General features: G+C 39.2%; 1 protein-coding gene across 1 annotated transcript; it reads left to right on the forward strand.

Annotated features, from left to right (window-relative positions):
* The first annotated feature begins 289 nt into the window (after positions 1 to 289).
* On the forward strand, positions 290 to 11,554 carry LOC115813631 (alpha-2-macroglobulin). Its single transcript, XM_030776148.1, has 34 exons — positions 290 to 434; positions 634 to 814; positions 1,094 to 1,253; positions 1,488 to 1,540; positions 2,041 to 2,061; positions 2,172 to 2,337; positions 2,448 to 2,532; positions 2,727 to 2,823; positions 2,934 to 3,042; positions 3,205 to 3,314; positions 3,439 to 3,609; positions 3,704 to 3,937; positions 4,047 to 4,259; positions 4,413 to 4,562; positions 5,167 to 5,301; positions 5,415 to 5,499; positions 5,600 to 5,714; positions 6,738 to 6,963; positions 7,038 to 7,164; positions 7,292 to 7,413; positions 7,622 to 7,673; positions 7,807 to 7,890; positions 7,985 to 8,161; positions 8,255 to 8,330; positions 8,441 to 8,597; positions 8,745 to 8,819; positions 9,180 to 9,342; positions 9,627 to 9,817; positions 9,919 to 10,134; positions 10,237 to 10,355; positions 10,484 to 10,574; positions 10,684 to 10,752; positions 11,085 to 11,190; positions 11,292 to 11,554. Exons 1-34 carry the CDS (start codon positions 337 to 339, stop codon positions 11,366 to 11,368), a joined length of 4,311 nt encoding a protein of 1,436 aa, XP_030632008.1. The 5' UTR covers positions 290 to 336; the 3' UTR covers positions 11,369 to 11,554.
* Positions 11,555 to 13,868: the final 2,314 nt, after the last annotated feature.

Below are 13,868 nucleotides of genomic sequence, written 5' to 3' on the forward strand. Positions count from 1 at the left end.
ACTTTGGATGCAATTAATAGAAAACAGCTACAACTGGAAATATAATGATGTGTTGATTGGACCAGTAAGCAGAGGATTGGCAATGCTGAACACTGGCAAATGCAACTCAGGTTATTGCAAGTTTGTCCAAAGATTCTTAAAAATATGAAATGTCATTTCGTAGTACAGTTGGCAACCCTACAAGCCCACTGTGCAAAACGGCACCGTAACATAAAAACAGGCTCCAGATCAGTTAATCATTAATATAACCACATGTCCATTTGCTGAAAAGATCAGCGTGGATATATGTGCATTAAAAGAAGGCATTCAGAACTCACAGCTTGCAGGAGGAGCTAAATGCACTTAGCAATGGCTATTCTTGGGACGCCATTGTGGAGAGGACTGATCCTAGTGTTTTTTCACTTCTGCTATACTGCCAAGGGAACTGAACAACCGTAAATACAGGATACATATTACAATCATGTTATCTTTTTGAAACGTATTGCATCTGAAATATTTGTTTAATCAGGTCGGATTCAGTTACAGTTGTGAAAGCATTTACACCTGTGGTGGGGGACAGGTGTGTGAGTTGAGATGTAACATTGGGGTGATGTGTTTTTTCTCCCTGCAAATCTGTGTACATTCTCCTTCCAGGGTGTTTTTGGTGACATATCCTGCCGTCATACAGCCAGGTACTGAGTCCAAACTGTGTGCCAGTCTTCTACAGCCAAAAGAGACTGTGATAATGACAGTTTATCTGGTCAACAATGACCAGAACCGAACACTGATTCAGGAAAGAACGCAAGAAGAGTTTCATCGCTGTTTTAATTTTCAGGTCAGTACAAACAGCAAAGTTTTCCTAATCCCTCTGTACCTTCATTTGGCAAATGTTGTAGCATCTTGCCATGAAAACTTAACAGAAACAAAAACACAAATATTGCCAAATATTTATTTCTTTATTTTTGGAAGACTCTTTAAAATGTATTCACTTTCTTACTCTGGGCTGTCAGTCTGCTTCCTAGATGACAAAAACTTACTACTGTCTCAAGAAATGGACACAAAAATCAAGCATGCCAGCTAATTGCAAAATGTTGGCGTTCTGTTCCCCTCACAGGCTCCTCTAGTGCAGGCTGAGTCTAAACAGAGCATTACAGTGGAGGTGCAAGGGGAATCGTTCCACTTGAAAAAGGAAAGGAAAGTCCTGTTCAAACCCTTCAAAAAGAATATGACTTTTATACAGACAGATAAACCAATCTATATTCCAGGACACACAGGTAATGCATTGGTTCTAAACACAGTTGAAATCTATTTCTGATTGTAAGGAAAAAAACAGCCTAAATCATTGTTACTCCAAAATACAGATTAGAGCTATTGAATTTAACATAAATTGGTAGGAACTATAATTGAGTCTCTCAATGAAAGTCTCTATTAGTAACAATGTGAATGCACAAACTTTTGAGCTCATCAGTTTTTAATACTTATGACTCTTAATTTTCTCCGTTTCTCAGTGCTTTTCAGAATTGTGTCCATGGATTCCAATTTCATACCAATTGAGCAAGTGGTAAGTTGCATCCTATGCAGTAAAATTTTCATCCGAATCTATTGCAGGTCATAAGGTTCGGCAGCATTCCTGCCATAAATATTTAACTATATACTATATGCACACTTAACCACAGCAAATAAACATAGAGACACAACATTGAGGCACATTTGCTCTCTAGACTTTGATCTCAGAATAAATATGTTTGGGTTGCTACTGGGCCTCAATATTGATCGGTTGATGAACTATTGCTGAGTTCAGAATATGGCAGTAAGAAAATACTAAAAACACTATATCCTCCATAACAGCCTCTGGTCCACAATTTTATGAAGGAATCTCACATTCAGCTTCAGTTGTTCAGTTGTAAAATTAGATTTTCAATTTTAATTTTGAAAAGGCATTCATTGGAAGTCATGAAAAAAATGGATAGCATATCATGACTTTCAAAATAATCATATATATTATGTATAAAGGAAACTGTTGAGACATGAGACTAAATTATATCTATTCGATTTTTACAGTACCCAGTAGTGTTCCTTGAGGTAAGGCAATGGAAACTTACTTAGGTTTCAGCACTGTTTCAACATACAACAGCTCCTCTGTAACCCTGTCACATCTAAATATGTATTACTGTTATTCTCCACAAAAACAGGATAGTCGGCATAACAGAATCAGTCAGTGGGTAGATGTCTCCTCCAAAAGCAAGATTTTACAGCTTTCTCATAACTTGGACTCGGAGGCACCTGTTGGCATGTACCAAATCATTGTAGAAATTGATGGAAGACAAATAAGACATTATTTTCGTGTAAAAGAGTATGGTAAGCATAACAGAATGATGATTCTTCCTCAGTTCAGTGCATATATAAGTTTTTTAAATGCTCATTCATTGTACATCTATATACTGATATTAATCTATTCCCCATTTCAGCTTTGCCAAAGTTTGAAATAAAATTGAACTTACCTGAAACAGTAGGAATAGGTGGAGAGGGGCTAAAAGCAGAAGTGTGTGGAAGGTGAGTGGATCTTTCTTTCATGATTTCCTCTCCGTTTTACGAAGGCCATGTCATTAAATGGATGCATTTTGCAAACAATGTAATAACTGGGGGGGGGGGGGGGTTAATGTCATGTAATGTAATGTTTATCAAGTTGCAATGTAACTTGATATCTGCATTTAATGTAATGTTAATCAAGCTGCATACTTGTCCAGATATACTTATGGACAACCTGTTCCTGGGAAAGTGTTTATGGAACTGTGTGGAAAATCATCTTCCCATTCTCCATCATGCCTCACTGAATCGGTTGAGGTGGGTCCCTCTCATAATTAATTGTAATGAGCACTGGGAACATTTCATTGTTCCTCAGTGGAATTCCTCTCAGACAACGACTTCTTCTCATTTTGCTTTGTTTTTTCCAGATGAGTGACAGTGGCTGTATCATTCATGTCTTCAACATATTTGATTTACTGAAAAACCAAAGTGTATCTTCATTTCATTTTTCTGCTAAGTTAACTGAAGAAGGAACAGGTGAATGACTTGCAGGGAATCTCTGTGGGTCCCACTCATAACATTTGGTTGGAGTGTCACCATCAAATTTATAAGATTTACTGTGGATTAAAGATGTTCCATTTTTAGTCAGATTTGAGAAAACATTTTAATTTTGTTCTTGTTTTCCCATCTCTTCCCCAGGGATCTCAATGTCCAAACATGGCAATGTGTATGTATCTTACACGCTTGGTGAACTCACATTTGTTGATACACCAGATAACTATGAACATGGAGCAATAATAGAGGGAAAGGTACATTTGAATGTTTGCATTAACCCCATTCTGTAACATGGACTATGATCAGTTTACTTTGGAGGTGCATTATTTAAGCATTGGTTTGAATCTTATTTTTCTCTTTCTCTCCTTGGAATTACAGATCAAAGCTACATATGTTAATGGAACTCCCATTGCAAACAAGAACATCTTTCTTTCAGAGGGTGGGTCGGGGCCCCCAACTCTAATGGAGAATCTTACCACAGATGCTGATGGAATAGCTCATTTCTCTGTCAACACAACAACCTTTCCTGCAGCCCCTCTTAACCTCTTAGTATGATACACCTTTTTCTTATTTATTATTTATTAATCTGTGAAAAATTACATGCATGTCATATGATAAATTCTGTCTTCCTCCCTCAATCAAGGCAAGCGATACTACAGAACATTTTCATAGTGGGAATAACAGACCCTACATTATAAATGCATTAAGAATCATTGACCTGGCACGACCCCACAGACCTCACACACCCACAAGAAGTGAACTTACTATAGAAGACTTGGAGGAGCCACTGAAATGTGACACAGACGTACCAGTAACTGTCAGGTACGCTATTGTTGGTGAAGCCATAAAGAATGGGTCCTTAAGCATAATCTACTTGGTAAGTGCTTGCAAATGGTCAAACATGTGTATTTCCCTTTCTCTAACATCTCTTTAACCCAACAAAATGCTTATGTGTTGTGTTTATTTATTGGTGTCTTCTGATGTAGGCATTATCCAATGCAGAGATTGTTCAGTATGGAGCCATGAAGGTTACAGTAAAGGACTCTGATAGAGTGAATCAAGGCAAAGTCTCTTTCACGCTGCATGTCAGTGCTGAGACTGCTTCTCGGGTGCAGATTTTGGTATACTGTGTTCCACCAAGTGAGACTGTTATAGCTGGCCACAAAGATTTCAGAACAGAACAGTGTTTCAGAAATAAGGTAAAGGGTATGGCTAGACACATATTCTTAATTATTTCTCATTAAATGTTAGGACCATCCTAAATGTTCCAAATGCAGCTTTACAGAGATTTAATCAAGCATCCTAAATTTCTAAAATGACAATCATGTACTTACTTACTTTATGTGCCTTAGGTATCTTTGCAGTTTTCTCCGTCCAAGGCCGTTCCAGGTGAAGAGAACACCCTGCAACTCTCAGCTGAGCCAGGCTCACTGTGTGGTCTCAGTGCTGTGGATCAGAGCGTGCTCATCTTGGAATCAGGGGAACGTCTGAGTGCTGATAAGGCAATATTCAGACCTGGGTTGTGTATTTGTACAGCGCTGATTTTTAGATATGACATCACAACGCCCTAAGAAATAACAATAATATTTGTCATTTTTATTGCATATCATGAAGCTTTGTAGTCAAAGACTCACATGAAAAACAATTAAAGCGCATAACTTTATAAATATTAATGAAAAATAAAATCTTAATATTAACACGGTAAAAAAGAGGATCTAACACATAGACTCCTAATAGGACAATGAGAATGAATTTAAGATCATAAACATAGAACCTTCTGAAGCAAAAATTTTAAAACTGGTTTCAAATTACATTTTACACCTTCGATGCTTTCATTTTGCATGAGCAAATTTTCCATAGACATTGTGTAATCTTAAATACAACAATACAATATTCTGTTGTGCAAGAGATGGCCCACAGCCAGTTTTAATTTGCTTGATTAATTTTGAAACTTGGTAAGGTCAGAGAATGTGATCAGACTTCACAGTCCACTGGATTTAGTCATGCTCCTTTGAAGTACACAAACTGTATAAGAGTTTTGTAACACCCTGAAAACTTAGGTAATCACTCTTCCTCAAAAAATTCCATACCTCACTTTCACCATAGATCTTCAGGATGCGGCCGCCACCACATCATCCAGTTGAACTTGACAGTGACCATGACTGTGTTCATGTCAGAGACCGCCGATATGTGTTACCGTTCCCTGGTGCAGTAGACATTTCTGCTCTCAGTCTTTTCAAGGTATGTTCCACATATCAAGTTTCATTATGTTGTCACGGTTAGTGAGGAGTCTGCTGTTTTCTTCTGATCCAGAGATGAATCTTCTCATGTTATCTTTTCCAAATGTGAAACAGAGAATGGGATTGAACTTGGCCACAAACGCAATTGCAAGAATTCCTCCCTGTGTAGTGTACAGAGGAAACACTTATCACTTGAGTGGTGAGATCTTACAAAGCACAATGTTTTATATAAGGGGAAATGTCAGTATAATTCCAGTGTGTCTTAAACCTGGTTTATTATGTTTCTGGCTGGTTTACAGTTTACCCTGAGGGCAGCAGAGGAGTTGGCATGGCAGGAAGAGGCGGGATACGTCCAATTGAGACAATCCGCTCCTTCTTTCCAGAGACTTGGATCTGGAATCTTTTAGAAGTAGGGTAAGTATTTTAGTTTTGAGCAGTTGTTTTGTGTGTGTGTGTGTGTGCATATTATTTGGTAAGAGCTGCTGTTTGGTTATAAAGAGATTATAGACATTCCCACTATTATTTAAGTATATAATTTAGGGGCAATGTCCTGTGTTCATGGGTTTTTTTTCTGAGATTAGCATAGTCTGTTTTATGTGTTCGTGTGGGGGCTAAGAGGTAAGAAGGACCCAAAAGGATTAACATGCTGATGATTAAAATTGGTTTCATTTCCAATCCCTCAACCTCATACTGCTCAGATCAAAGCAGTCATTTGAAGTTGAATCACATGGGGAACTTTTTACCTTCTGCACTGTTAGGGAGACTGGTTAGCCGTTACTGTTGTGGAGATTAATTAATTTCATTAATATATCTGTTTAAATATCACTGTTGATATTTCAGGGCCCTTGTCCATTTCAGTGGACAAATGACATTGAGCCTAACAAAAGAATCCTTAAAAACTGCTAAAAAGCCATTCTGACATGGCTAATGAGCTAATTAGTGTGTGAACTATGAGACAGGCACACCCCCTTCCCATTCTCATATCCTCGAGTTTATGACTGACAAGAAAATATTCCATCACAGTTTCGTATTATGCACAAGATAATCTCCATTGCATTGCTTTTTGATTTCGACTTCTTTCAGTCTCAATGCCCTGCGGATGCTAATTATTTTGTTATGACACATGTTAAAATTACTGTATAAGAATTAATACTGTTAATTAACTGCTTGACAGGCACCTGGCATTGTGTGGAAAAACACATTTATGATCATGAATCATAAACCCCAGAGTTGGGGGAGCAATTTATGTGTAAATAAGTATCATAGTGGGGGCAATTTACGTGTGAATGTTGTTTGAATATTCTGGGCAGGGCAGGTCTACACCCTACAGTGCCAGTGTCTCAAACAAATGAGGAAAAGGGTCAGACACTTTCCCATACTGCTCTCTCTCTCTCTCTCTCTCTCTCTCTCTCATCCTCTTCTCTTTTCTCTCTTTAGGGAATCTGGATCTGCACAACTGCCTGTTACTGTCCCTGACACCATCACCACCTGGGAGACAGAGGCCTTTTGTCTGTCCTCCAAAGGTTTTGGTCTGGCTGCCCCAGCCGAACTCACCGTCTTTCAGCCTTTCTTCCTGGAGCTCTCCCTTCCTTACTCCATAATCCGAGGAGAACTCTTTGAGCTAAAGGCCACTGTCTTCAACTATCTGTCAAAGAGCATTATGGTGAGGTTTACACTGATGAAGAAGAAAAAACTGTCACCAATTTCTGGTTCTAATTCCTTATCTTTCTCTGACAGGTTAAAGTAACTCCAGCCCCTTCCTCAGACTACACTCTAAAACCCTCCTCAGATGGCCAGTATTCTTCTTGTCTGCGTGCAAACGGTAGGAAGACCTTCCGATGGACTCTGATACCCTCTGTGCTGGGTGAGTTACTAAGTTCAAACACCGCATTTGATCACTCCACTACATCACTTTTATACTGTCTTGCTCTGCCTTAGAGGATTTGTTTCAGAACAGATGCAGTTTCTTCTTATCATATTATTTTGCTCAGGGGTCCTGAATGTGACTGTAAGTGCAGAGGCAGAAGCATCTCAGTCTCTGTGTGACAATGAGATTGTGACTGTACCAGACAGAGGCCGCATTGACACAGTTACGCGAACTTTGCTGGTGAAGGTAAATCCCCATATCTATTACAATATCAAACGTCCTCTGGCAGGAAAAAGTGCAAAAAGGCACAAAATGCTGAAGAACTAAAGTTAAATAGATTGGACAAGCACTCAAATTGTGTCACAGTCTCCATAACCAAGAAATAATTGTCATTCCCAACACAACATGTGGATATTTTAAAGCAGTTTAACAACTGTTTTTCTTTCTCCTGCAGGCTGAAGGCACTGAAAAGACCAACAGCTACAGCTGGTTGCTTTGTCCCCATGGTCAGTGTCTCAGACGGTGTTGTTATTGTCACCTGAGAATCCACTTTATCTTGTTGGACAAACAGTACTCAGATGTATATTTCTTACAGTGTTTATAGGACATTTTTCTGTTCTGCTGTGGTCTTTTCTGTAGGAAACACTGTGACAGAGGAGGTAGAGCTCACTCTGCCTGAAGTTGTGGTAGAGGGATCTATTAAAGCTTCAGTTTCAGTCCTTGGTAAAAATACCAAAAAAAGGAACATTAACAGAAATTGATCTGCTACCTGTTTTTTGGGGAGGAGCCATAATATCACATCTCTTTCTCCCTGTAGGAGACATTTTGGGCCGTGCGCTACAGAATCTTGATGGATTGCTGAAGATGCCGTATGGTTGTGGGGAGCAAAACATTGCACTTCTCTCCCCTAACATTTACATCCTGCAGTACCTAGAGAGCACTGAGCAGCTCACTTCAGCCATTCGAGAAAGGGCCACTGGTTTCCTTAAAAATGGTGGGAATGTTCAGTTTTTCAGAATTGTGTATAAAAGTAAATGATCTACCTTAGCTCACCTCTGCCGCATTAACTGCACACATGTGTTAACAGGATACCAGAGGCAACTTAACTACAAGCATTCTGATGGATCCTATAGTGCATTTGGTGTAGGTGATGGGAATACATGGTGGGTACGCTCATCAAATTCTACTTACTTAGCACTTCGGTGTAACTGAGAAATGACACTGTTTACCAGAAATGATTCTTGTAATCCGTCTCGCCCAAAATCACCTCCAGGCTTACAGCTTTTGTCATGAGGTCCTTTGGCAAAGCCCAAACTTACATTTTTATAGAGCCACGCCACATTACTAGTGCAAAGCAATGGCTAGTAAGTCAACAGAGACCAGATGGTTGCTTCATGAGGAAAGGTCGTCTCTTTCACAACAGAATGAAGGTACTTCACTTGACTTACACAGCATTTAGAATACTAATTCAGTTGACTAGTCGCAGACAGTTTGAGGAGATACCCATCTTTATACAACAAATTTCTAAAACAAAAAAAACATATGTCAACATTCCTGTTGTTGAAACTGCATTATAGGGAGGGGTGAGTGATGATGTGACTATGACCACATACATTGTTGCTGCAATGCTTGAGCTGAACATATCAGTGATGGTAAGCACATGTGTGGCAGTAAATTACAACAGCATACAAAACTATTGCTTTGATCTTATTCCTGATCCTTCTTGTGTGGCTAAGCACTTTTATCTTTGTTATTTTTATTATCGTAATGGACAAACCGGAGGCATTTCGAGTGGGTTTTTAGACTGAATCACCACTAAATATATTTATATGATTAATTTATATCATCATCATCAAAATGATAATAATAATAATGGTAATAATAATAATAATAATAATAATAATAATTATATGTGTGACGCTATGTTGTTAAAGCTGAATCTGTGAGACTGTGTTACTGTGTTGCTTGCTTTACTTTATCCATTTAAACAGAATGCCCCTCTCCCTCCATAGGAGCCCTCTGTGAGTAAAGGCTTGTTGTGCCTAAAGTCCTCCATCAGTAATCTAACAAATAACTACGCCACTGCTTTGCTCGCCTACACCTTCAGCCTGGCTGGGGAAAAGGAAATACGTTCTCAGCTTCTGCAAAAACTGGATGATGTGGCCTCAAAAGAGGGTAAAGCATTTCGGGGAGTGATCTTTCTCAAACAGCTGTGCCTGTTCCAAGACATTTAGCTTAATTCACCAAGATTTCATCAGGGAGATACCCAAATCAAACTGGTTAAGATGCTATGTGAACACACCATAATATGTTGTAGTTGTTCCTGTTCTGTTATCATTTTTTCCCTTCAGTGCGTGATTATCTATGTTTTAAGTCAGTGATGATGATCTTACAACTTCATCAAAATCATGTTTCTCATCATTATCTCATCAGCACTCTATGTCTTTGCTTCTTCTTAGGTGGTCATCTCTCCTGGTCCCAGTCAAATTCGGAACAATCAGAGTCCTTGGCAGTGGAGATGAGCTCTTATGTGCTGCTAGCAGTTCTCACTAATTCCCCACTCTCTACTGCTGACTTAGGTTATGCCAGCAGGATTGTCAATTGGCTGGTGAGGCAGCAAAACCCCTACGGAGGGTTCTCCTCCACACAGGTATTCCAAAAAGCATTTAGATGCAACAATGTCCAAATTCAAGATCAGGTTTATCTTTCTTAAACTGGTAACCACTGATGATGACATATTCGTATTATCAGGATACGGTGGTGGCACTACAGGCCCTGGCTCTGTATGCCACTAAAGTGTTCAGCTCAGGTAGCTCTGCAACGGTGACAGTGCAGTCTGCCAGCGGGGCAAGTCACCTTTTTGATGTGGACCAGAGCAATACACTGCTGTACCAGGAGAGGGCGCTACAGGACATACCAGCAAAATATAGTGTTGAAGTGAAAGGCTCTGCCTGTGTCTCTGTACAGGTTAGTGGAATAATCTCACTCATTTCTCGAGTTCAAGAGTGTTTGTTGAATATATCAATTTTTTCCTGGTCTTAATGGGAACGCGTTACCCGTCTGTCATAGATGGCCGTGTTCTACAACATCCCAACACCCAAGAAGGACTCTGTTTTCAGTGTTGAAGCAAAGACTGAGGAGAACTGCACAAAGTTTCCACAAACTCTGGTCATCAAAATCACAGTCCAGTGAGAGTGAACACCTTAAAACCCCAAATTTTTGCCTAAATATTTAAAGGGGTCCTGCACTTCACTCAAGTGTTGTTTTTGTAATATTTCTGGTTTTTACAAAACTTTGTCTTTTTCATTTTTCTCAGATATAATGGGTCACAGGAGAGCACCAACATGGTCATTGTGGATATAAAAATGTTGTCAGGGTTCATAATTGATGGAACTTCTTTGAAAACTGTGAGTTACCCTGGTCAATTGTTGCTTTTTGTGCTATCCCTAAATGTCCTCAAGACAGTCCAAAGATTCTGCAGTCAACAATATTTACAAGTTTCGAATGTCTCCACAGTTGAGGCGTTCTGTACTTGTGAGTCGTGTGGACTCCCAAGATGACCATGTCATCATGTATTTGGAGGAGGTGAGATGATACCAGTAGAAGACAAGAATAAACTACAGCTGTAGTTTCAAAACACAACTTCTCATTCATAATTCTGTGTTCATTTTGGATTACAATAAGCTGCAAAAGTAGCTCATGTGTAAACTACATAGAATAGATGGCTGACGTTCTATTCGCACACAGTTAGTTTAATTCCATTATTTAATGCTATGTCAAAAATGGATTTGGAATATTTTGTCCACTGTTGTAAAGTGAATTCCACATATCCTTTACATTCTTCATTTGACTTTTATTTTAAACAGCGTGGGTACACTGTGTCAGTGTTGTATTTTATTCCTCTATTGTCTTTGCAGCTTCCGAAGGCTATTCCTCTTCATTATACTCTGTCTGTTACTCAGCAAGTCCCAGGGAAGAATCTCAAGCCAGCAGTGATAAAAGTCTATGACTACTATCAAACCAGTAAGATGCTATTTGAGTGATCTTAACAGACCTCCCAGCCCTTTGCCCCATACAGTAATTAACTGGGTTTTGTGATAATGTTATTGTGATCTCTCTTTCAGGTGACCAGGCTGAAACAGAATATTCTTTCCAGTGTACAGGCAAAGAACCCGACATATCACACAATGAAGTACAATGACTGACCTCATTATCAAATGCCACTGATGTCTCATACTCCACGGAATGCCTATTCACAGGTTCTAGCTACTAACAGATGAGGCATCCTTTCAATAAAGCAAAATTCAGTTAAACAGTTGTCTTTTTAGGTGTTTTTGTATAAAGTTTTAAATTCAAAGCACAAATAAAGCTTTATACTGAAAACATACACATTCAAAAAATGTTCTACTCGTCAACAACTGAAATCCTGAAAAGCAGTCCACCATGGAAAATAGTACTGTTGTAAATAGTATTTATGAAATAAGGGGATTCATGGAACACCCTACAATGAGGAAGTGTATTTTTGGCACCACCACTGAACTGATTATTGCTATCTGTAGTCCTTACACAAAGAAACAGCGTGAAACTGTGCTATTCTCCTTAGGACAGGAAGCTCAAATCTGCTATATTCATGCTATCAAGATTCTGGTTTGTGCAAATACAAAAATGTAATTTCCAAAATCTAAGAAATGCAACAAATACAGTAAAACAATTCCTTTTAATAGTCACAGTAAAATGCATTTATAGTTTCTTAATCCAGTTAGACATTTATTTTGTACAACACATTAAAAATCTAAAATTTTCTGTACATTAATTGGTGATCCCTACAATTACTAACATAAGGTAGTCTTTTTCTCAAATAATACTTTACTGATTATTTTTCATTTGTGCTTACAAAGTATGATTCAGTCATAGCTGCACGACACCTTTGCAAACTGCGCTTTCTTTGTCTGGTCGTGTTTTGATTTTGATGTTGCAGTCCTCGAGATTCTTGCACTCATACAAGTTTTGGTATCAGCGTTGCCAAATGGGAAATGTTAAAGTATCGTACCAGACGCTTTAAACAGTTGTATTTTGAGGAAAATTATCGTACGCGAATCATAACCAAGAGAACAAATAGGCGTAAATGTGAAATTTCAGAAAACGCGTATTGAGATGAACGACCTGACACCGCCTACAATTCTAGCCACATTGTTTAAAAACGGACTTTGCCTCCACCCTGTCCTCACCATCACCTTCCTGTTCAGCACTCATTTTCTTTCCTTTTGTCACATGGATGCAGCAGTAAGCTATCCCTCGCACAAACTCAAATGTATGAGGGGCCGTTGTGGACAAAAATCGTGCTAAAAACACGAGAGAGAACGAACCCTTTTTGCGCGAGAGAGGTCTGGTTAGCCCACGAGAACAATTGAAACCCTGCGAGGAGTATTGAAGCCCTCTAGTGGCAGGTCCAATGGTCAGCGCACGCGAATGAAACTCGCTTTTGCGGGAGAGAATGAAAGTAGCTGGCGAGAGAGATCCAATGAACAGTGCACGCTGTCCTTTCAAAAGCGCGCGAATGAAAAGTAGCAGCAATCTAGGCAGCTTCAAACCAGTTAGCTAGCTAACTAGCCAGTTAATCTCTTTTGATTAACCAGGTGAGTTCATTTGAATGGCTAGGTAATATAATAATAATGATCATGACCATGCTGACGGCAGCTATAGGCTGATAACAGAGGCCACTGCTCTAAGACTACACGGGAAGCCGAGCTTCCTCTAAGACGTTCGTCAATTAAATATGTAATATTGTATTTACATTACTTAACTCTCGAATCACAAATCAATATTTTGGGCTAGAAAGTGTTCAACTTCACGGCTAGTTGGTTCTGCATTCATTTCTCGCAGGCCGTCATAAGCTAATGTAATTTTTTCTCATAAAAAACCTGTGGAAGCACGACCCATATAAATCCATTGACGCTGTGCGTCTCTGGGGTTCAGTGGCACTTCAGAATACGCTCTGTTTTCAGTGCAACAAAGCTAGACATTTATTGGACAATATGCTTTTAAAACATCGTTTCCGGACGCACAGCTTCCATGGGAGTCAATGGGACTGGTGACAACGATTTTTACATTGAAAAAATTTCTGCACGTTTATCGGACAGTAGGCTTGATTTTGTGCCGCCCGGACACTGAGCTGCTGTATATGATGATTGTAGAAACTCTTTTAAACGTCATGGCAAAGAACATGACTGACAGTGTTTTAAAACTGTATACCGGCACTGGCGGAATTCAAGCTCGATCTATACGGAGTGTTGGCAGGCATGAGACATAAGCCTCTGCTCATTTTCTCTGTTATTTGCTATACCGTTTCTATTTGTACATACTGTTAATAAAATTGTAAATATAGCATTCTTGAGTTTGTCACTCGCTATCGTTTCACTTTGGTAAAGGTTGATTTTAAGCTAGGTCATAGAGGACCTAGCCAGCTAGTGAGCAAGCTGGTGCAAAATTGTAGATGTTGCTAATGTTGTTGACCTGATTTTGGCGAGGTTCTTTGATAGTCTTTCTTACAAGGAGAGACTCAGAATTAAACAGCAGGGCAGATCAACGCCTAACGTTAATTTAGTTCAAAAATCGGGGAGCAAAGACCGATCATTTCACCTCTCCTGGTATGACAAAGTGAACTGGCTAACTGGAAGTACTCAGAGAATGTACTGTTGTCC

This window comes from Chanos chanos, chromosome 6 (genome assembly GCF_902362185.1).
Source record: "Chanos chanos chromosome 6, fChaCha1.1, whole genome shotgun sequence".
Classification (NCBI taxonomy): Eukaryota; Metazoa; Chordata; class Actinopteri; order Gonorynchiformes; family Chanidae; genus Chanos; species Chanos chanos.